This window comes from Astyanax mexicanus, chromosome 20 (assembly GCF_023375975.1).
Source record: "Astyanax mexicanus isolate ESR-SI-001 chromosome 20, AstMex3_surface, whole genome shotgun sequence".
NCBI lineage: Eukaryota > Metazoa > Chordata > Actinopteri > Characiformes > Acestrorhamphidae > Astyanax > Astyanax mexicanus.
This window is the reverse complement of record NC_064427.1, coordinates 17894557-17919735: the sequence shown is the minus strand read 5'-3', so window position 1 is coordinate 17919735 and position 25179 is coordinate 17894557. Positions and strand designations below refer to the sequence as shown.

Sequence of the window (25179 nt, the reverse complement as noted above, 5' to 3'; positions counted from 1 at the left end):
GGAAAACGTTATGATGAAACTGGCGCTCATCAGGAGCGCCTCATGAAATTATCTGTTGCACAGGATAAGTTCATCAGTGTTACTAGCTTCAGAAACCGGAAGAAAACAGCACCTCGGATGATGTTATTACGTTATGAGGAAACTGGCACTCATCAGGATCACCCCAACCTTCAGAGTATTTTGGTTTGTTTAACTTTTGAGTTTTCCTATATATTACATGTGTTCCTTCGTTGCCTGGATGACTTAAGAATTCATTTACAGTGTAAGAAGAAACTTTAGACTGGAACTGTACTGTACTAGTGCGTCTCATAATAATTATTGAAAAGTTACTTTATTTCAGTAATTCAGTTGAAAATGTGAAACTCATATATTATATAGATGTATTAAACACAGAGTGATCAATTTTAAGTGTGTATCTCTTTTGGAGTTGATGATTATGGCTTACAACCAATGAAATCCCAAAAATCAGTGTCTCAGAAAATTAGAATATTATAAAAGATTAATTGGTACTTTTGGCAGTGTGCAAAAGTCCTGCTGGAAAATGAAATCCTCATCTCCATAAAAGTTGTCAATAAAGGGAAGGCAGTATGAAGTGCTGTAAGATTTTGTGGGAAAGCCCTGTACTGACTTTAGACTTGATAAAACACAGTGGATCAACACCAGCAGATGACATGTCTTTCCAAACCATCACTGATCATCAGTGAATTTTACATTTCATTTGTAAATTAAGGGAGTCTGGAGGAAGCACAGTTCAAGCTGCTTGTCGTCTAGTGTGAAGTTTCCACAATCAGTGATGGCTTTGGAGAGAAATGTCAGCTGCTGGTGTTTATCCACTGTGTTATATCAAGTCCAAAATCTTACAGCACTTCATGCTTCCCTCTGCTGACAACTTTTATGGAGATGCGGATTTAATTTTCCAGCAGGACTTGGCACACTGCCAAAAGTATCAATTGGTCTTATATAAAATTGTATCTTATGCTTCACATTTTAAACTGAATTACTGAAATGAAGTAACTTTTCAATGATATTCTAATTTTTTAAGATGCACCAGAATACCTACTAGTGTATAGTGGAGTTTTTCTATAAATTATGAAGGAAGCCCCGTTTGTTTATCTTTCTGATTCGTCTTGCCTCGTTACGTAATGCGCTTTCTTCGTTATCATTGGCCAGATCCGCTCTTGCGTCATCGCAAACTGCAGAACTTCAAAACAGCCCAGTTCACCCAGAGAGAGACTTTATTATAGGGGGGTTTAATCCCATTGGGTTTGGACGGACTGGGACCAGCCAGGCTCTATTGGCCCTTAGTGCTGCTACGCGCCTCTGAGCACGTCCAGGAGTGTGTGAGGGACTGGACTAACAGAATTACGCAAGCTTCCCATTATAAACACGCACACACACATACACGCATACATACACACCATGTCTGACGGTGCTGCTCCTACAGATAACAACAACGGAGAGCCTGGATTAAACGGTATGTTTATCTCATTTTTCTGCCTTTTAGAACGTTGTCATCTCTATATAACTACAGTTAAACATTTATTACACAATTATGTATCGATTTTGACACTTTTCGTGCTTTGATTTCGCGTAAAATCCGATTTATATACTTCAACACTGCTTATTTCTGAATCTGCACGTAGCTAAACGCTAGGCTCCCTCTTATTTAAATTGACAACGTTGGTAACCAATGAGAACGCGCGACTTGTTAAAAAAGGCGGGTTCACGACGTGGAGCGACGCGCTCTGGGCCAATCAGCGGTCGTGCAGCCGTGGCGAAGGCGGGCTGTTGCAATTGTCAACAAGACGAAGCTAGCTAACCTAGCTAGATAGGAAAAATGGAGCTGGAGGTGTTTGTTTCTAGCCTGGTTTTTAGTTTGTTTTAGAGGTTTTTCGCTTAAAAAGCAGATTTTAAGCAAGGTGGTGGGCTGAAAATGTTTCTGGCAGATTGAGTTTAGCGAAGATTCGCGTATTTTATCGTCTATTTGATATTTTATTTGATGTTTAAACCCTTTGTGTCACAGATAGCTGGTGTTAGCTTGAGAGCTAACTAGGTAAAACGACTCTATTTCTGCACTATTCTGACTTAAAAACACAGTATAAATAGATAAATTAATCAGATATGCAAGATTGAGCTCTTATTGGTGAATGTAATAGTGCTCTCGGTGTATATTTAGCTGTAAGTTATATCTGTATATATGCCGCAACAAAAGATCTCAAAAATGGTCCTTAGCTAACTAACGCTAAATAAACCTGTACTTTCAGTATTTTCAGTGTTCTTTGAAGAAAGTGTTTGGAAATTTAATTTATGGGGAAATGTGTTCCTAATAAAGTGGTCAGTGTGTGAAGTTGCTTCATATAATGTAGCTAGTAAAGGTTTTATGCCAAATAAAGTGTTTAAATGAACCCTTTTCAGCACTTTTCATAAGGTATACGTTTTTTTTAGACGATAGATATTTCTAATAAAGTGGCAAATAAGTGAAAGCACAATGTTCAGTAGGTGTTTCTAATAAAGTGGCCAGTTATTGAATGCACAATTTGCTTTGTTGGTGTTTCTAATAAAGTGGCCAATGAGTGGAAGCACAATGTATATTAGGTGTTTCGGATAATGTGGCCAGTTAGTGAATGAGCGTGCTTGGTATGTTTGTATTTAAAAAAAAAAAAGCCCAATAATTTGAAGCACAATGTACAGGGGGTGTTTCTAATAAAGTGGCCACAGTGATTGGAAGCAGAAGGTGCAGTAGGTGTTTCCAATAAAGTGTCAAGTTACTGGAAGTACAAGGTAGTAGTTGTTTCTAATAAAGTGCCCAGTTAGTGGAAGCACAAGTGAGGTCGGTGATTCTAATAATGTGGCCAGTTAGTGGAAGCACAGGGTAATAGGGTACAGAAGGTGTTTCTAATATAGTGGCCAATAAGTGGAAGCACATTGTCGAGGAGGGGTTTCTAATAATTTGGCCAAGAAGTGGAAGCACAAGTTACAGTAGGTGTTTCTAAAAAGTGGCAAATGTTTGAAAGCACAGTGTACTGTAAGGGTTTCTAATAATTTGACCAGTGAGTGAATGCACAGTGTTTCTATATTGGTGTTTCTTATAAAGTGGCCAATTAGTGAAAGCACAAGGTTGCTATGTTGGTGTTTCTAATAAAGTGGCCAGTGTTTGGAAGCACAACGTACAGTAGGGCTTTCTAATAATTTGCCCATTAAGTGGAAGCATAATGTGCAGAAGGTGTTCCTAATAAAGTTGCCAGTAAGTGGAAGCACAGGGTACATAGAGTACAGTAGGTTTTTCTAATAAAGTGAATGGAAGCACATTGTAGAGTAGGGGTTTCTAATAATTTGTCCAGTTAGTGGAAGCACAAGGTAGATAGCTAGTCATGTATGTGTCATCACGCCTACATTATAAATAGAAAATAAATAGAAAATGTAAACAAGGACTTCATGCTAAAAGGGGTTAAGTTCTGAGGTCCTGCAGAGTTGCTCTCTATTCCTAACACACATAACTCACCCCAGCTAGTACACAAGTGTGAGTTGTGCACGTGTGTTTTCATGGGTGTAGAACATACATCACGCTCTTTACAAGCCTTAAAAGCTTTAGTATCCTCAGTCCTGCATGCCTGGAATCACTGGAAAGCTCTAAACGCTGCTGTTTTACAGCCGGCGTCCATTTGTGTCCAAATATTGAAACAGGCCTGAATGCAGTAAAGTCATAAAAGCGTTTTCTGTCTGGCTGCTCCTGCCTGTCGCACCACGCTGAGAGTAAACAGCCAGTCAGCACTTCGCTGTTGACCGAGCTAAAAGCTGGCAGAAGGCTGGCAGATAGAAAGTGAGAGAGATTGAAAGAGAGAGAGACACTGACTCTCTCTCTCAGCATGAGTCTGAATGGATGCTGGACCTCAGGCTGCTCTATTTCTGTTGGTTGTGGAAATGTGGACGTTTTGGACGTGTGTAAAGAAGGGCTGCAACGATTAGTCGATATAATCGACAATGTTGATTATTTAAATGTTTTGACTACAAATTTCATTGTCGACTAACCGTTAATTCGAAACAAAAGTACTGGGGACAGAAATGCAATGGTAGATGGGTAAATTACTCACTCACACAGTTTACACTCAACTTATTCTGTGTCTCCAAAAGTGCCCAAACACAACAGATTACATATAAACTCACTAAATAAAAGTAATTTCCATGTTTAAATAACATCCAGACATTTGAATACCTTTTAAATCTCATGTTCAGCTGTTTCTATCGTTTTTAGAGATGGAAGACATGGCAGAAATAATCGTTGGCTAATTAAAAAAAATATTATCAGCTTAGTCAACTTCCAAAATAATCATTAGTTGCAGCCCTACTGTAAAGCATAAGAAGTGTGTAGGAAAGGGAAAACTAAAAGTGGGAGATGATTGGGGATGTGCGACTTGATATTTAAGCTGCTGGCCTGTTGCCTGCGTTCTTATGTAGCATGTTGAGCATGCTGTTCTGTATAAAACTGGGCTACTGTGTCATACGGGGTGATGGTTACATCAGAAGAAGTGGAAATTATATTTTTTGGGAATTCAACGAAATTAAACATTGAACAGAATTCAACATTTGACTGAGTACTGAACAGATTAAAAAAAAATGAAAAATAAAAAAATGCATTTTTTGTTACTTTTTTACCATTTCTGGTAGAACCTTGGCAAATTTTGGCACAACACCTGTAAAGTCAAATTAGCTCAACTAACTCAACTTAACCTAGACTCAACCTAGTGAGTTCACTAAACTAAATACAAATCAACAACGTAAGACAATTAAACATTTGGCTGAAGGCCAAATACCAAATACAGAACATGATTAGTTAGTTTTGTCACTTATTTCACCATTGAAAAAAAATAAATAAATAAATGTATATTAGTCCTGCTTTAAAAAAAACATTATAAAACTACAATTTAAAAAAACAAATCATTGATCATCCATTTTGTTTAACCCAGCACACATACAAACAAAGCACAATCAGTCTACCTTAGCAGTGCTTTTCTAATCTGAAATATGAATTTGCCTTAATTGTTCTGTAATTGTCACGAATTTGCATCAGAAGTTCTGTTTTATACATTAATTTACCTCAGCAGTGCTATTCTGATCATGAATCTACCTCAGCAGTGCTATTCTGATCATGAATCTACCTTAGCAGTGCTTTTAATTATGATTTTGCTTAAGGAGTTCTGTTCTAATCATGCATTTACCTTAGTAGAGCTATTCTGATCATGAATCTACCTCAGCAGTGCTGTTCTAACATGCACAGTCTCCAGTCTGTAATCCTGACAAAGAGGTCAGAAAGCTCAGATCAGATCAGAGCTCCACTGCTGTGCTTCTGTTTGTATCTGTGAGCACTGTAAACACTCACATGTCGGAGTGGAGGCTGAACATTCTGGACAGTCGTGGGTAAAGGGGGCATCAGCTGTCGCACTGGTTTTCGTGGAAAAATCACAGGGATGCAGTTCAGCCGCAGCTCAGAGGCTCAGCGTAACTCAGCCCTGAACAAAGAGCATGATGGACATGTGTTAATACCCAACACTCCCAAAACAGACAGCATGCATGTTTACTGTTATGAAATTAGTAAGCTCAGGGCTGGGGGTTGGGGCATCTGTGATGCTGGTTGGGCAATTCTTTACCAGGGCTTTTACACATAAAAAAAAAAAAAAAACTTTACATGTATGATATACAGGAGTTGGACAATGAAGCTAAAACACCTGGTTTTAGAGCACAATAATTTATTGTCCCGACGGACAGTTCTGGTGGAAACAGGAGAGTTGAATTCAGGAGAGACTTTGAATTCTGCTGTGATTTGGGTTCAGCCGTGGTTTTATGTTTTTTTGGATACAATTCGGGTTAGCACCCGAACATCCCTTTCAGACAGCTTCCTCTTACAGCGTCCACAGTTAATCCTGTTGGATGTGGTAGGTCCTTCTTGTGGTATGCTGACATTACCCTGGATACCGTGACTCTTGATACATCACAAAGACTTGCTGTCTTGGTCACAAATGCGCCAGCAAGACGTGCACCAACAATTTGTCCTCTTTTGAACTCTGGTATGTCACCCATAATGGTGTGTGCATTTCAATATTTTGAGCAGAACTGTGCTCTTACCCTGCTAATTGAACCTTCACACTCTGCTCTTACTGGTGCAATGTGCAATTAAGGAAAGATTGGCCACCAGGCTGCTCCAATTTAGCCATGAAACCTCCCACACTAAAATGACCGGTTTTCCAGTTTCATTGTCCAACCCCTGTAATTAATTACAATATTAGAGAAAGAGTTAATTGTGAGAATCTGGATACATTATAAGATGCATTGGTTATGGAGGTTCTACAGGTTCTGTATGGATCCTGCATCATATTTACCTACAGATGTTTTTTGCTCCCTTACAATACCAAAGGCACACTGACACGCCCTAAATCCAGCTGCATGATGCGTCTTTCCCAAATCAAGTAAAATCATATACAAGTTCAATCACACATGTTAAACATTTCGAGGAATTCTCCATGCTGTGAGGAACTGATTGTGTTTTAAGAGTAAAACCAGGCTCTACTCCAGTGTTACTCTATTATTAGTCTTGCTAATACTGCAGAGTCAGCTCAGCTCCTCTCCGATCCGATCACATGACCTGAATGTTTACTCAGTTAGAGGAAGTCATCTGGTGCTCGGCCTGTGCATTCTTCCTTTCTCCTGCTGCTGGGAAACTGTTGAGTATCTGTATCTGAGGGAGCAGGAGCAGATCTTCCTCACGGCTCGGCTGGTCAGCAGCTGGTCAGCCACGTGGGCAAACACTGGCCCAGTGATAAGATAGTGGTGGTTAGTGATGAGACAGCAGAGCGGCTGAAGCCAGACATGAAACACCCCCACCGCCCTCCACCCTGCCCCATTCACCAGCCCAGTCACAGACAATAAAGATATTACTGTGTGTGTGTGTGTGTGTGCCGTTTCTCACGTAGAGCCTTAAGCAGTGAGCTCAGACGTGCCTCGTATATCAGTGGGGGGGCTGAGGGGGCATTTACTGTCCTTTTTTTACTGTCCTTTAGGGGCTTTTCAGGGATCCCTCTGTCTCTGGTTCTGTCTGACCCGCTTTAACCCCGCTATTTTTGTGGGCTGAACTCGTCTCAGTGGTTACAGAGGAATAAAAGCTTTAATACTTTATTGTAATACATTTTATTGCTATATAATATTATTTGGACTTACATATGTGTTTTATATATATATATATATATATATATAAAACACAGTGGACCAACACCAGCAGATGTCTCTCCAAACCATCACTGATCATCAGTAAATTTTACATTTCATTTAAAGGAAATCAAGAGAGCAGAGTCTGAAGGAAAAATGGAGAGACACACAGTCCAAGCTGCTTGAGGTCTAGTGTTAAGTTTCAACCAATCAGTGATGATTTGAAGAGACATGTCTGTCATCTGCTGGTGTTGATCCACTGTGTTCTATTATCAAGAAAAAATCTTACAGCACTTCATATCTTACAGCCTCCCTCTGCTGACAACTTCTTTTATGGAGATATGGCGGATTTCATTTTCCAGCAGGAATTGGCACACTGCCCACACTGCCTCATTACCGCAAATAATGCAAAGAAAAGAAGTTCACTCCTGATGCAAACATTCAAGCAGTTCAGCTTGGTTTGATGGCTTGTAATCCATCTTCCTCTTGATTATATTCCTGAGGTTTTCAATTAGGTCAAATCAAACACTCTTTATTTTTTATGCTGTATGAATAAGTTTCACATTTTGATCCGAATTACTGAAATAAAGTAACTTTTCAATGATATTCTAATATTCAAATATATTCTGATATTTTTGAGATGCACTAGTGCAGGAGTATTTAATTAGAATTCAGTATGGTCCAGTTTCGACAGGCCAAGGTCCGGACCAATTTTTAACTTATGATTCAGTGCTATATCCTGTAAGGTATGAACTATGATGAAACAGATATATAATAGTAATATAATAAATGCCTCTCTGGCCAGATTTAGTTTACATTCATCGCTTGTCTCTCTGTCGCGCTCGGCGTGACTTTAGTTTCCGCCCGTTCTCGTTTTTCCGCTCGTTCTTGGGCTCCCTCTCCTTATAAAGGCGGTTTTTCACGGCCGCGTCCCCAATTCAGTTTTGTGATTGTATTACCCAGGATACACGGTAATGCCTGGTGTGTGGCTGTTATACCCGATAATGAAGGTTTGGTGTTAAGTAGGGCTGCAACTAATTATTATTTTGGTAGTCGATTAATCTGATGATTATTTTTTCGATTAGTCGATTACTCAACGATTATTTTTGTCATGCCCTTCATCTCTAAAAGCGATAGAATAAGCTGAACATGAGATTTAAAAGGCATTTAAATGTCTAGATGTTGTTTAAACGTTGAAAGAACTGATTATTTAGTGAGTAAATGTTTAATCTGATCTGTTTGGGCACATTTGGAAACAGACTACGTTGAGTGAGCCATTTACCCATCTTCCATTGGGCTTCTGTCCTCAGCATTTTGTGTAATGCGGTACTGTTTTAAATGAACGATTAGTCCCCAATTAAATTTGTAGTCGAGAAATTTAAATAACCGACAATGTCAATTATATCGACTAATCGTCGCAGCCCTATAGTTAAGTAGTATATTTGCATTGTTTTTGATATACTGGCAGTTTTAATTAGCAGTAACCTTAGCCACGTTCCTATGGTTAAAAAAGAAGTCTTATAAATAAATAAAAAGCTTAAAAGAAACACATAAAATACATAAATATAAATATATGCCATCTACTGCAGCATTAAAGGTCCAGTGAAGGTTTTCTGCTGTATGTTTAGTGTAAACTGCAGGAAGATCAACGCAGTATGAAGGATCATGTTTGCTGAGTTAGATTGGGTGCTGGTGGTTTTGAGAACTGTGTCGACATCTCAGTCTAAATATATCCTGCAGCCTCTTGGGTGTAGACTGCTGCTGATCTGCAGGAGAAGGAACTCGGGACAGTGAAGAACTCCGAGCTTTCTTTGTGTGAGTGTGTTTTCAGTGAGGAGCTTTATAAAGAACTCAAATAACAATGGAGAAAACAATAGAATTCTTACAAGTGTGGAGTTAGTACTGGTAGAGCTTAGATTTCCCACCATTTTCCCTGGGCTGAGTCGGGCTCAACAAAAAAATAATCTGTGACAGGCGTGTGTATTTTAATAATATATTTTTTTTACTTTTATTTTATATAAAGCCATGGCATGATGATCACAATATAGCAAAGTAACAAATCAAACTGTGTTTAAAAAAAAAAGTTGCACAAGTGCACAGTGCACACTCCACTTGTCTGTATTATTACTTATTAAGCCTTATTACTGTTTTTTTGTGTGTGTGTTTTTGCACATAGGCTATAAGCTCAGTATAAAAAATGTATTTTGGTAGAAATTATTTTCTATTTTTAAAACATGTTAAATTATATTATATTAGATTAGAGGAAAGTCCTTCAGACATAATCTTTGTAGCCTAGTTAACTGAAGTTTAGTCCTGTGGATCATTGCTCGCGTTGTTGGTGTTTTAATCTTTCGGAGATCTGTTCTTAATAATCATTTTTCTTAAATAATAGGTCTATGCTTTTTCAGTGTTGCAGTGTTAATTAACATCACTCTGAATAGATTTCGCTTATTCAAACATCCCAAAAATGTATTTTAAAAGCTCAGTTTTAACGCTGTACTGGTTTAATGTCTGGTTTAAATGGGGCTTGGACAGAATACGCTAGGGGTGAAACGATTAGTCGAGTTGATCGAGTAATTTTCTGTGCCTCGAGTAATCGTTTATTTAATTAAAAAACTCGTGCCTTTAATGTGACAATGTGCTTAGCAGGAAGAAGAGCAGTAAGAAGGAGCAGGCAGCAGAGGTTTTAGTTTAGAAGAGGGTATTTTGAAGCTGCGGGGGGACAGAGCGTCAACTTACGAGGAAAAAGGGTCGAGAGAAGGTTAATATACCTTATAACAAATCAGTGAGATTAACATTAATGTAGCTCAATAGCATAACGACAGCGCTGTGGAGTGCTGACTATTAAAAATACTGTCTAATGTGTGTTTAGTTTATAAAAACAGACAATTGTGGACTTAATACAGGCTTTCTGTAAGTGAACACAGCGCTGAGGAGTTTATAAACGAATACATGTCACCGGCTCGGTGAGAAGAACTGGCAACATCTCTGCTGTTCAGAAGCTAAGATGCACAACATCATGCAAATTTGTATGCCTTTTTTATTTATTAATTTTCCTGTAGTTTTAATACTTACAAGAAATCCTTGTTGAAAATTATTTAACTTAATTTATTAAAGTACTAATTATTAAATTATTATTATTCCTTTATTTATTTCTGTTTGTGTTTGCAATTTGAAAATGTTTGTTTTAAATTTAAGATATAACTTTTCTAAAAAAGGAAATCAATTGGTCATTCATTATTAAGTGAAATGTCTTGTTTTTTTCTTGTGTATTTTTAATTGCTCTTTATTTTAAAAAAAAAAGTTTTATCTGATTACTCAATTAATTGAATTCATTTTTCAGTTAAGTACTCGATTACTGAAATAATCGATAGCTGCAGCCCTAGAATACGCACAGGCTCGGGTTGGGTCGGGCCGGATATTTTGGTCATTTATGTAATTTTGCTAAATGTTTTAAATTAACTTGAAATTGTTTAAATATGGCATATGCTTAATATTGCTGCAAAGTTGTTTGTTTTAGCAGATTTGTGAATGGTAAAAGCTATTTAGGGGCTACTTTTGGGTAGTGTACCTCTTGGTGAGAGATCATTAGATGCTAGACATGTCTCTATGAAGAATTCATAGATATTTTGCCCAGTTGACAGACTTTAATGCTGCATTTATACTGCTCTGCGCAACAAAGCACAGCCACATATCCCATTCATTTTCAATGGGAAGCATCAACTCCAACAGACAGTTGTGCAGTGCATCATGGGTCTGATGCGTCGAGTCTGGGGGATGTGATCCGATGAAAAAAATAGAGCCGAGGTGAACTTGCAAATGAATCTGTCTAACGCAATGCGTCTGTCCAATCAGGGAGCAGGTGTTTGCCTGATACGTGTCCTCGGTGCAAAGTATGAAAACATTCCAGAGAAGCATGGAAGAAAAGCTAAGCACTGCGGTTTTGGGCTTCCCTGTCCTTTATGATTAATCCCTGCTGATTTACAGGGACTCTGATCAGCGTTATACAGTATGGAGAAAGATTAAAGAGATTGTTCTCTAGTGGGTTTTGAACAAATTAATATTAATATGAAGCTCAATCAAACATTTCTATTTATAAATATTACATTACATTACATTACATTACATTTGGCAGACGCTTTTGTCCAAAGCGACTTACAAAAGTCAAGTACAAAAGTAATAGGAATTAAGATAAACCATTTTAGATAGGGCTTAAAGGAGGTCGAAGGGAAATAAAGGTATAGAGAAGTGAAGGAGGGGAAGAAGGAAATGAGGTTAGAAGTAGTTAGTGTGTTAGAGGTGTTAGGAGAGTAAGTGCTCTTTGAAGAGCTCTGTCTTCAGGAGTTTATTAAAGGTAGTGAGAGATTCTCCTGATCTGGTAGTAGAAGGTAGTTAGTTAGAGGTGTTAGGAGAGTAAGTGCTCTATGAAGAGCTCAGTCTTCAGGAGTTTATTAAAGATAGTGAGAGATTCTCCTGATCTGGTAGTAGAAGGTAGTTAGTTAGAGGTGTTAGGAGAGTAAGTGCTCTATGAAGAGCTCTGTCTTCAGGAGTTTATTAAAGATAGTGAGAGATTCTCCTGATCTGGTAGTGGGAGGTAGTTTGTTCCACCATTGGGGAACTCTGTATGAGAACAGTCTGGATTGCTTTGTGTGAATGTTTGTTTGGTAAAGCAAGCTGACATTAATTGGAGGAGCGCAGCGGCCGGGAGGTAGCGTAAGCCTTCAGAAGCGAGTGCAGGTAGGAAGGAGCTGTTCTGTCATCACCTTGTAGGCGATAGAGACCGACCGATATGGGTTTTTCTAAGGCCGATGCCGATACCGATCATTAGTGGTCAGAGTCAGCCGATGGCCGATGTGACCTGCCGATTTTTAGGGCCGATATGCTATCGTATTATATTTATTTGGCATGCTTAAAATCATACTAGTAAGAGGAGGAACAACAGTTGTAAACTTCACACAATTTATTGAAAATAAATTAGCATTTTATAGTGACTTTAATGTTACTATATCACTATATGTTAATAAAAAAAATATTAATTTTATTTAGATTGTATTATCCATAACATTTTATTTTATTCATTATATAACATATGTTCTATATACACTATATATTCATGTTTATAGTAGAAATATTATGTTGGCTATTATATAAAATTTACTGTAGGGGCCTACTAATTAACAAATGTATGACTTGTTGCAGTCTGTTAGTCTATTAATTATTCATTTTAATATGTTTAACAGAGTGCAAGAAGACTTCCATAATGTGACAACTTTAGATAGTTACTCCAAAACGGCAAAGCTCATTTCTTCTTCAACTCCATGCAGTTGAAAACGAATGGACATGGGAGGACAATGTTATAAAATGTTCACATTAGGGCTGCAGCTATTATTTTACAAAAATGGGTGACGTTTAAATTAAGAATAAAATTATAAATAATGCAAAAACAGACAGGTGCTGTAATTTAAATATAGCTTTATCTGTTTTTTTTTTTTTCTTCAAATGAGCTCCTTAGCCAGAGAAACGCGTCTCATCAGCTGTACTGGAGGTTCGGCGTGAGCGGAAAATGAGTTGAGAAAGCTGAAGAGCGCGGACTTTATAGGTTCAGGATAAAATGAGCTTTTATCAGAAAAGTCTGGAGGGGGTTCTAAAGTAGAACCCGACAAAACAGAAAATTCTGCTCATCGTTTCATTTAATATCTAACAGCGCAAACCGCTTTAAACGGGTGAGTTTTACAGCAGAACAGCAGGAGGCGGCATGATTTAATGTCTGTTTGTAGTGAAGGAAAAAGAGATGTTTTATTTTAACTCCATTATTTTAGAAACTATTTGTTTTATTAATTCGTTTACAATAAAGCTTATTTATATATATATAAGGAGAAGTACAGTCCTCTAATAATCCTGACTAACCAGTAATTATTATTTCAGCGCAGCTGATGCTGCGAATATCCTTAAACAGTTTTAGTCCTGCCCTTTTTCATTTCGTCTAAAAATAATTTAAATACTGAAAATATCAAGTGTTAATTTGATTTTATTTACTTAGATTTTCGTTTCTGAAGAAGAGACGTCAGTTATTTTATACTAGAGCTTATAGATAGGGCTTGCCTTGCATAGTCAGGGCGCATTCCAAATGCACTCCTGCCATCAACGCTAAGCATAGTTTCGTTTGGAGAGAAATGCTACAACACCGATGCAGTTGAAATTCTATTCTTTTTCAGTAAATGAAGCAACATCACAGATTACTAATCATGAGAGAAAATATAGACTTTGGGACACTGGATTGTAAAAATGGATGCCTTACCCGTTGAAAGTCTTGCTCACTCTTGAAACCTTGCGCTGCGTTCCAAGTAGCTGCCCGCAGATGTGCCGGATTAAAATCGGCGCGGCCAAATAAGAAAATCGGCCGATGCCGATTGATAAAAAAATAACAAAAATCGGCCGATTAAATCGGCTGGCCGATCGATCGGTCGGCCTCTAGTAGGCGATTGTAAGAGCTTTGAATTTGATGCGAGCATCAACTGGTAGCCAATGGAGCTCAATGAGCAGCGGGGTGACACGTGCCCGTTTTGGCTGGTTGAAGACCAGGCGTGCTGCTGTATTCTGGATCATTTGGAGTGGTTTTACTACGCAGGCCGGGAGGCCAGTTAGCAGGGCATTGAAGTAGTCGAGGCGTGAGATGACGGCCGCTTGTACTAGGAGTTGGGTGGCCTGTTGCGTCAGAAACGGTCTAATTTTTCTGATGTTATAAAGCGCAAAGCAGCAGGATCGAGCAACTGAGGCCACATGGTGCGTGAAGGAGAGCTGGTCATCAACCATAACACCCAGGTTCCTAGCAACCTTTGTCGGTGAGAGAGAGAGAGAGTCGATGCTTATAGAGAAGTTGTGTTGAAAAGATGGTAAATATAAGCTTTATAGGAAATAAAGCTTGTATAAAACCAGTTTCCATTTTTTTTAACAATGTATTTGAACAAGAAACCAGTAAAACTGTTACAAAGTGAAACTGTATTTTCTTTACAGACCAATCAAGGTTTTATTTGGGATCTGATGATGGTCTGGTTTGAGTATGGAGGCCTTATGTTTAGCATTTTAATCCTTATTTAGGTGTGGAGCAACACACTGCTCCAATTTCGTATGTAATGTTATAAGAAGCTTCGCATACGACAATCAGTCACCCCTAGTAGTGTTACAAGGGACAGCTCTAACATTTTAGGAACATGTACAGCATTTCGGACAGGTGTCTGCAATTAATTAAGTGGTGGGCCACAAAAAAAATAAACCTGTTTAGGTAATGGGATGGAGTGCTTCCACACACTAGTAGCTCTCCAGCCCAGAGGGTTGTTGAACCCAATTGCAGAACAGTTGATCTCAAAGCAGGTAAACCCAAGAAGAAAGGAATAAAATAAAATAAATAAATAAACACACCGCCCCTCACACGGGTTCGAACCGTGTTGTCAGGTTGCGCTCCAATACACTACCGCTGCCCCGGCTAGTGAATTGGGACGCCCTTAAAACGCCCTTATACGGAGATAGGGAGGAATGTAAACAAAAGCTCACCAGAGAAGCATTTTATTGTATTTTTTTTTGTTTATTATTGTTCATTATAGTTGAAACAACCTCACCGCCAGATGTGTCATGCTTGCAGACCACATCTGGAGCCCTAATGTAGAGATATTTTCTCATCGATGTTTCTCCTCCTCAGGCTCGTGGGTGGAGTTGGAGATGAACAGAAGCTCAGGTGGCTCTCAGGCCTCGTCCATCAGCCTGGCGACGCCACCGTTAGCCCAGGTGGTCGAGGAGGACGACGGCATTGCAGGCGGACTGGAGCACGTCCCCTCCTCGTCCTCCATCCATAACGGAGACATGGAGAAGATCCTGCTGGACGCTCAGCACGAGTCCAGCCGCAGCAACTCCTCTTGTGACAGGTAGGGGGCACTGTGCACGCCTACATTTCATTAGTTAGCGTTTAATTGGCATTCAGCTAGATGAGTGAGTGTTAGTGAGGCCAGGGTGTTGGATGATCTCTACCCCGGATTTAGTTTTGTGTTGGTTGATTTGTTTTGCAGCCCCCCTCGCCCCCACAGTCCTCAGGATGAAGGACAGATCAGCTTTGACGTGGACAGAGGAGAAACCCAGGTAACCGTTCATCCCAAAAATCATTAATCTCAATAATCATTTATCTAAGTAATCATTCATCTCAGTAATCATTCATCTCAGTAATCATTCATCTCAGTAATCATTCATCTCAGTAATCATTCATCTCAATAATCATTTATCTCAATATTCATTCATCTCAATAATCATTCATCTCAGGAATCATTCATCTCAATAATCATTCATCTCAGTAATCATTCATCTCAGTAATCAATTATCTCAATAATCATTTATCTCAATATTCATTCATCTCAATAATCATTCATCTCAGGAATCATTCATCTCAATAATCATTCATCTCAGTAATCATTCATCTCAGTAATCATTCATCTCAATAATCATTCATCTCAATAATCATTCATCTCAATAATCATTCATCTCAGGAATCATTCATCTCAATAATCATTCATCTCAGTAATCATTCATCTCAGTAATCATTCATCTCAATAATCATTCATCTCAATAATCATTCATCTCAGGAATCATTCATCTCAATAATCATTCATCTCAGGAATCATTCATCTCAATAATCATTCATCTCAATAATCATTCATCTCAATAATCATTCATCTCAATAATCATTCATCTCAGTAATCATTCATCTCAGTAATCATTCATCTCAGGAATCATTCATCTCAATAATCATTCATCTCTGTAATCATTCATCTCTGTAATCATTCATCTCTGTAATCATTCATCTCAGTAATCATTCATCTCAGTAATCATTCATCTCAGTAATCATTCATCTCAGTAATCATTCATCTCAGTAATCATTCATCTTAATAATCATTCATCTCTGTAATCATTCATCTTAATAATCATTCATCTCAATAATCATTCATCTCTGTAATCATTCATCTCAGTAATCATTCATCTCAGTAATCATTCATCTCAATAATCATTCATCTCAGTAATCATTCATCTCAATAATCATTCATCTCAATAATCATTCATCGCAATAATCTGCTCTTTCTGTCTAACTACATTGATCACAGTTTGAGTTCATTTTAATTACTAGTTAGTTCATTCTCTCTCTCTTTCTCTCTCTCTTTCTCTCTTTCTCTCTCTCTCTCTCTCTCTCTCTCTCTCTCTCACACACACACACACACTTTACCTCTGTTATTTCTTTATCTATAAATGTATGTATGTGTGTGTGTGTGTGTGTGTGTGTGTGTCCTCAGGAGGTGCTGGAGAAGATGAGGGATGATGATATTCTAATGAAGGACTCAGACTGGGTTGCCGATTGGTCCAGCAGACCAGAGAACGTCCCGCCCAAGTAAGTACTGTTTTCTGTCCTGTAGCCTCTTCAGCAGGGTCTGGAGGAACTGCAGCTTATATTTTTATATTCTTATATATTCATCTTCAGAGCTAAAAAAAGATGAGTGTGAAATTATAATTATAATCATTCTTATCAGTTCTAGAGCAGACTTGTTCTGTTCCACTCTTTAATCTACTATTTATGTCCTCCCTTCAAACTGCCAAGTGTTTTTGGATCAGTATCAGGTCTCCTGTGATTTCATTCAGCGTATTATTTTACTGTGCAGCTCAGCAGCTTGGGTACCTGGCTTCTGCTCAAGTTTGAAGAAAGGAGGTCAGGTATACTCTCAATTTATACAAGAACCACCTGGTCTTTAGGATACCTGTATGGTATCTTCAGTGATGAGTCTCACTTTTGTCTTGGTGGAAACAACAAATGTATCTGTGAGTGGAGGCAACAAGATCAACAATTCATTGTCACCCCTCCAGAAGGTCCAAAAGATCTTCATTAAAGGCATTTAACAGCCCAACGTTACATTATTGAGGTCCTGCAACCAGTGACCTTATCTTCCCTTATCGCACACTTTCATGTAGGCTGGGTATTGTTTTAAAATTTTAGATACCAATATGATAGTATGAAATTGATATAATGCTCAAATAATACCATTTTTGATACCTTTGTCTAAATTGTAACCAAAAAATACAAAAAACAATAATTATTCTAACATAGTGCATTTATTTAACAGCTGCCATGAGTCACTAGGAGAAACTCAATCTTTCTCTTCATCTCTCCATCTTGTTTGAAGGAAAAAAACAACTTTTGCTTACACTATAAATCTTTTCTCTCAGCAACCTGCTGGATGCATTTTAGATTTCCAGAGTTTTTTCTTTTTTTATGAAATATCAGCATTAGATTTAATTATTTATTTTAGTGGTGTCAATCATTTAAATTATTCAAAATAATGATTTTTTTTTTTTTTTTTGTAAATGAAGGTATTTCCCTGTATTTTTTGGGAGGGAGACAGTAATAATAGTGTAGTGTGGTTAACTTCTAGTTTACTTCTGGCAGATATACTTTATTATATCTCATAATATCTCAGGAAAGAGTGCATATCAGTCTTCATACAATAAAAATGCCAATGATTGATCGATTGTGGCAAAGTCAGGATATGCACAGCTTTCTCTTCATTGCTCTCTTAGAACTGTCTTGTGTGTTTGCACTCTCATATTAGGTGGCTTTTCTATAGAGATGTTTAAACTGTCTGTGTGCTGTAGTTGTTGGTATAAAAGAGGCAGAACTGATGGTGGTTTTGATTAAGATGAAGATGAAGACGATGAGTGGTACGGAAGGTACTGAATGTGGGCGGGGTTTGTGTCTTGCAGAGAATTCCATTTCCGTCACCCCCGGCGATCCGTGACCCTCAGCATGAGGAAAACCGGAGTGATGAAGAAAGGAGGAATCTTCTCAGCCGAGTTTCTGAGAGTGTTCATCCCCTCGCTGCTGCTTTCACACATACTGGCCCTGGGGCTCGGGTGAGTGAGACTGTGTGCACACAAATATATATCAGAGTTATAAAAATGCATTTCAAATTTTAATAGATTAGAAAAATTACATGTCGTTTATTTGTCAATTTTGACAAAGTTGACAGCCCTGCTATTTACACAACATCAACAAAAAAACGGAATGATGCATCGAATTTTTTACGAATTTCAAGATAATTTAAAATCATGAAGTAAAAAGTTCAACGATTATTCTGTGTAATCGACAGCGTCGACTATAATAAATTGTCAACGCAGAATTTAATTGTTCATAATGTGTAATGGAGCGAGAGAGAGAGAAAAAAAGAAACGAGAGGGGAGGACGCAAACACATAGTGAGAGAGTGACAAATCCTGAGCATCCTGATTGGCCACTCTTCATGCTTAATTGGACAATGAGGTTAGCTGCGTAAGTATTACAGAGACTGTACTCTGTCCACTCCATTAAAATGAAGTTGTTATGTTTTAGTAACTACAGTTTTTTTCTCACATTTATAAGTTATAAGTTATAAGGTGCACTGTCAACAAAAGTATTTTCTGGTTTAAATCTGTTGTAATATATAGGGCTCACCGGATTATAAGGCGCATTTTATGCAACACTAGTAAGTAACAGACCTGCAATGCTAAGCTAAGTGAAAAAAAAAAAAATCTTAAAAAATATATATATATATATTTTAAAGTCAAACAAGCGCTGTATGTCAAACTTTAATAGAAAAAAAACTTTATTTTCTTAGACAAAAACATAATTTCAGGGACCTATTTCCTTGAAAAAAGAAGAAAAAACACTAGTATCTTAGTAAAAATAACATCCAGCCTGTGTGAATGTTTCCTATAGTATATTTTGTAATTTTTTTGTTTAATATAGGTGCTTCAAACTATTAAAATATACTTTTAATAGTTTAAATATGATTTGTAGAATTTCGTGTAGACATTTTTATTTCCCTGGTTTGACCAGCAGAGGGCAGACTAGGCTAAGACAAAAGTAGGAAAAAGTAGGAAACCACTTGTGCACACACACACACACACACACACACACACACACACACTTAAGTGTACATTCGATTCACTATATTTTGTCTAGAGGAGTGCTTCTCTATTTGTCTGTGGTGTATGCAATTCATTAATCTCTTTCTCTCTATCTCTGTTACACTCTCTCTCTCTCTCTCTCTCTCTCAATCTTTATCTTTATCTTTCTCTATGTCTATCTCTCCTTCTCTCCACCTATCTATTTATATTTCTATCTATCTATCTCTCTGTCTCTTTATCTCTCTCTCTCTCTGTCTATCAATTTTCCATTTTTTTTTTATTTAAAATTGCTTTATTGGCATGAATTGCACTTAACAAATTTAGCCAAAGCAATGAAACAAGGATTGAATATAAAAAAGGTAAAAAAAAAAAAAAATACATATAAAAAAATATCTATTATATATTTTATTATTATATATCTCTCTCTCTATTTAACAGTCAATTTCAGTTCAATTCAAATAAGCTTTATTGGCATGACCATAGTATATAACAGTATTGCCAAAGCATTAATTGATTAAAAGATTAATTGAAAAAATAAAACATTTGATCAGTTATAACATATACATAAACAATTCACATCTACATAAATAAATAATTAGCTTCATTTAAATTAGACATTGATTATCATTGCAATTGATTGTTTGGATATATATATTTTTTTTTTTTTTTTTTTTTTTTATTATATGATTTATATGATTATCTCTGTTTTAGAGTCTGGTGTTTTTTGGTGTTTATGACTGAACTAACCCACTCTCTCTCTCTCTTTCTCAGGGTCTACATTGGGAAGAGGCTGACCACGCCCCCTGCCAGCTCCTTTTGAGCACCAGAACTGATGCAGTGCCTCAGCCCGTGTGGATTCAGGGGGAACGGTGCAGTTTGTACGCGGAAATGAAATCGTACCCTCCAGCTCGCCCCGCGATCCTCCCTTCTTTTATTTTCTTTTCTTCTTTCCTTTCTTCTTTTATCTTCTCACCCTCCCCCATGTTTAACAGTACAGTACATTGGTGTACCTCCTTGGCTTGGCTTGGCTGTTCCTGAAAGCTGTGTTTAGCCGGAATGTGCCGTATTGTTGATGGCGATTCAGTTTCCCACTTATATTTCCTGTGTTTCCTCTTTCTTCCTCTTTCTTCCTCTTTCTCCTCTTCCTCTCTGATAGTCTTTCTTCTTCTTACTTTCTGATTCTTTAATTGTTGGTTTTCTTGAGCGATAGTTGTTCTGCTTCCTTCGTGGTCCTAAATAGATTAGTCGTTTTAGACATTTGGGGGTGTAATGAGGGGGGAAAGGGGCGGGGCAGAGAACAACCAAATCCATGAGAGACTTTTATTTTTCAGAAGTTGTGGTTTTTAAAGAATGTGACCCAAAAACCCACAATAATGCCCCATATGAAGGGATCAACCCACTCCTAGTGAGAGTAAATACAGCAGCACGCCTGAATAGTAGAGCTTACTTTGATGAGCGGAGAGTTATATGGAAAATGATTTCAACATTTGATAATTTTGTTGATTTATAGGCATTTTAAGTTATACTGTGCTTCGCTAATTGATTGATGTATTGGTTTATTGATTGATTGATTGATTGATTGATTGGTCAAGACTTGTGTTGTGTATGTGTTCAAAGTTTGGACTTGCCATAGATTTCCATACCCAGCCGAAACACAGACCTGGACTTTTAATACATTCTAAAAATAATAAAAAATGTAATAATACTCTTAAAAAAAATGTATTTAGTTTATCAGCGTAAGCGCGAGACCTGTTACATTTAAACTGATATTTAATGTTTTTTATGATGTATTTAATAGGGATGCACTGACTTTAACTTAAAATTACCTACATTTACTGAATTATAGAGATGTTCATATCCAAAATCCCAAAAAATTACATCCAAAGATGTCAGAATTTTATAAAAGCTATAAAGGTTTTGCCGTTTCTGCCTTGTTTTACTGGTTTTGAGCGTTCCATAGAAAGAAAGATAAGAGCTGGCTTCTGCTGGAAACCCTTTCAGAACATATTTAAATTTACATTTACATTTTTATCACTGATAAAATATGATTAAAAAAAGAACTCATATTAAATATTGTTAAATAGCAGAATTTTACTCAATAATTATCTTTTGATAAGTCAGTGGCTGGTCTACTCATTTATAAGGGGGTGGGGTAATAGAATGACTGCTTTAGCTGGTCTTTCTCTTTCTACCATATAAGGAAAATCAGGAACTTATTACAGGCTTCTAATTTCAAAATAAAATCCTGAGCCCAAAAAACAAATAACAGATAACACAATTCAATTCAACAATAGTGTCTGATCTTTGTCAAGCATCGACTAATATATAGATAAAATAAATAGGTGTATTGATATCGAAACTTAAAAAAGGCAGATTGGTGCATCCCTAGTATTTATATAAAACCGAATGTTAAGCAGAACCTGGATACATTTGGTATGGAATGGGGTCTATGGGACCTTTTGTATGTAAGAAAGACTGTTGTTTGTGTGTATTGTTGTGTTTGTCTATGTTTTTGTCTATTGTTCATGTCTGTTTTGTTATTTTGCTCATCCTTATGTGTTGCTTTAACTGCATATCAGGCTTGTGTGAAGCGTTTTTATTTTTTTCTAACAGTTTTTTTCTTTATTTTTCCTTATTCATAACATCTGTAACCCTGTTCACACCTGGTATTAACACCTGATTTTGGGTGATCTGACCATAAGTGTCGAGCACAAAGTGTGAACAAGATACAGTGTATCGTAAGGACCCAATCATTGAAACCGATCATATTCGGAGGTGATCAAAGACGCATACGACTAAATTATTATTATTATTATTATTATTATTATTATTATTATTATAACTACTGTGAAATTAAATCAAAGTGTACCTGACAGTGAAGCCCCGCCCACATTAACTGTGTCACCGACCCTGCAGAAACATATGTAATAACCGCAACAGCGAGAACAGGCCATCCACTGTCCGGAGGGGTTAGCTTAGCACACTACTGCAAATAAAACAAGCTTTTAGATAAAGATAATACCTGCCTTCTCCGGTGGAAATGATCTGATCAGAAATCTCAATTCAAACTTTAAAAAAAAAATCAACCCCCAGGATGTTGTATCATCAGAATTAATAAGATGGTATATATATTACTTGTTTTACTAATAAATCTCTGGAACTATGAGTTTCTTTGATTTTACCAAATTAAAAGGAATATGGATGATCACAAGCCATCAAACCAAACTGAACTGCTTGAATTTTTGCACCAGGAGTAAAGCAGCATAAAGTTATCCAAAAGCAGTGTGTAAGACTGGTGGAGGAGAACATGATGCCAAGATGCACAAACTGTGATTAAAAACCAAAGTTATTCCAGCAAATATTGATTTCTGAACTCTTAAAACTTTGTGAATATGAACTTGTTTTCTTTGCATTACTTGAGGTCTGAAAGATCTGCATCTTTTTTTTTGTTATTTTAGCCATTTCTCATTTTCTACAAATAAATGCTCTAAATTGACAATAGAATAAAAGAAAAAAAAAAACCAACAATGTTAATTTTACTCAAATATAAACCTATAAATAGCAAACTAAAGTGCTCTTTCCAGAGCTGTTTATTAAAGAATGTCACATGTCACATGACTTCAGAATTAACATACTGCTGTCCGATGATTTTTGGCATGTCTGTGTAATTACCCAGAATTTCTTTTGCTGATGCTAAAAACGCTTCATTCACAGCCCCCTGTGCCTGACCACACCTTTTGATAATCCCACTGCTTTGATGTTTCAGACCTTTGATGTCTGTCTCTGTTTTGTCTATCTGTGTTTTGACAGTATTTAATGTACCGCATATCGTTTTATTTGGTTTAATTTGATTCGTGTTTTTTACTCTTTATGGAAACCTGAGACGTGTGATTGGACAGATCTGAGCGAGTGATGATGTAATGACGTAAAGATGTACGACGGGCTTCGTAGAAAAGAACGAAGAGGGGTTTAAGTTTAAGATCTTTAAGTTTTGCGTTATGCTTTTTAGGTGCTTTTTAAGTGGTGGTGCCACAGTATAGGGGAACAGGACAGAGAGCTGCTGTGGAAATGGCGCCACCTAGAGCCTGAAACAACCTCAGACGATGTAAAATAAATAAATGAATAAATACATAAAAAGCATTCATTGTAATAGTTTGTCAATAAAACTTTTTTTTTTTTTTTTTCGTATTTTCCCCTGGACATTTACGATTGTTTTGACATTAAAGTTTAAAGAACAACCTGCAACAGCCTCTTGGTTTATTCTTTTCTTTGTTTCTGTGCATTCTGTTTTTTTTGTGTGTTTATTGTTTTAATAGTGCAATTTTTGCACTTGAGTTGAGCTGCCAGTTTATTGGAAACACCAATGGGATTGGGCCACTGTGTCCATTCACTGCCCACTCTTATTAATCTTATGATTTTATTAATCTTATTGATTGCTGAAAGCTATCAAATCCTCACATCAATGTTGTTTTTCTCAAATTCTACTATAAATCCAGTTTTTCTGTGGACAATCGAGACACCATAACAACATAAGCAGAATAAACCCTTTTTTTAAACAGCCTTGATTTTAGAAGAAACAAATGTGCCATTACTTGTTTTGCTTACTAGAGTATCTCAACAAATTTTATCATTAAAAAAGAAATAGAAGTTTATTTCAGTAATTCAGTTCAAAATGTGAAACTTATGGATTACAGCCAATAAAAACCCCAAAATCAGTGTATCAGAAAATTTTGGTACTTTTGGCAGTGTGGGCAGTGTGCCAAGTCCTGCTGGAAAATAAAAGCAGCATCACCATAAAGTAAGTTTGTGTGGGAAAACAAAACTGCACTGACTTTAGACTTGATAATAAAACACAGTGGATCAACACCAGCAGATGACATGTCTCTCTAAACAAACCATCACTGATCATCAGTACATTTTACATTTCATTTAAAGGAAATAAAGGGAGCAGAGTCTGGAGGAAGAGTGGAGAAACACACAGTCCAAACTGCTTGAGGTCTAGTGGGAAGCTTCCACCAATCAGTGATGGTTGATTTTATTTTTCAGCAGGACTTGGCACACTGCCCACACTGGCAAATGTACCAATCGGTCTAATTTTCTAAAACACTGATTTTTGGGTTTATATTGGCTGTAAGCCATAATCATCAACAATCAACGTCTCTGTGGTTAAATTGAGCACATGTTAACACTCATCACAGCTTATTTATGGATCTGAGATCTCGTACGAGTGTGTGGAGGAACACCGCAGTCCCTGTGAAGCCACGTTCCTCACGTACTGCCCAGCTATGTGCCCCCACATGCCCTTTAACAGCGAGGGCACGGCGCCAGGGTGTGCCACCACTGCAGAATTAGGCTCTGTATTACAGCCATACATCTTATTCCACTTACAGGGGTTGGACAATGAAGCTGAAACACCTGGTTTTAGAGCACAATAATTTATTGTGGTGACGGACAGTTCTGGTGGAAACAGGAGAGTTGAGGTGCACATTGAATTCTGCCGTGATTTGTTCAGCCGTGGTTTTAGGTTTTTTGGACACAATCCGGGTTAGCACCCGAACATCCCTTTCAGACAGCTTCCTCTTACAGCGTCCACAGTTAATCCTGTCCGGGTACTGAAACTGAAACCAGTACCACCAATAATCACCAATTAGACCATCAATAAGGACTGACATTAATCAATATTAATGTGGTAAAACTTGTGATTAATCTGGATTTTTGCAGTTTTTAGCAGTATTTAATGTTGTAAAAACAAGTGTATGGCTTACTATTTACCTATTACGGTAGATTCCTTTTTACCTATACTGATATATATATATGGCTTGTGATCATCCATCTTCCTCTTGATTATATTTCAGAGGTTTGCAATTTGGTAAAATCAAAGAAACGCATAATTTTTAAATGGCCTTTTAATTTTTTAAAAACTTCTGTTGTTTAGCCAATCAAGCAAATAGAAAGAATAATTAATATAATAGAAGACAAATGCATTTTATTAGTAATATTGTGCCTTTTTGGA

The 25179-nt window shown here is 37.2% G+C and overlaps 1 protein-coding gene across 1 annotated transcript; it reads left to right on the top strand.

The window, feature by feature from the left end:
- The first annotated feature begins 1204 nt into the window (after positions 1–1204).
- On the top strand, positions 1205–23411 carry bnip3lb (BCL2 interacting protein 3 like b). Its single transcript, XM_007236239.4, has 6 exons — positions 1205–1474; positions 14894–15116; positions 15258–15327; positions 16527–16621; positions 17986–18135; positions 19938–23411. Exons 1-6 carry the CDS (start codon positions 1420–1422, stop codon positions 19984–19986), a joined length of 642 nt encoding a protein of 213 aa, XP_007236301.1. The 5' UTR covers positions 1205–1419; the 3' UTR covers positions 19987–23411.
- The last annotated feature ends 1768 nt before the right edge of the window (positions 23412–25179 follow it).

Bases quoted from the DNA above. Each gene is read 5' to 3' on its own strand.
- bnip3lb (XM_007236239.4), top strand. From the start codon at position 1,420: ATGTCTGACGGTGCTGCTCCTACAGATAACAACAACGGAGAGCCTGGA. The intron at 15,117-15,257 runs GTAGGGGGCACT...TTTGTTTTGCAG, and splicing joins AGCAACTCCTCTTGTGACAG to CCCCCCTCGCCCCCACAGTC. The intron at 15,328-16,526 runs GTAACCGTTCAT...GTGTGTCCTCAG, and splicing joins TGGACAGAGGAGAAACCCAG to GAGGTGCTGGAGAAGATGAG.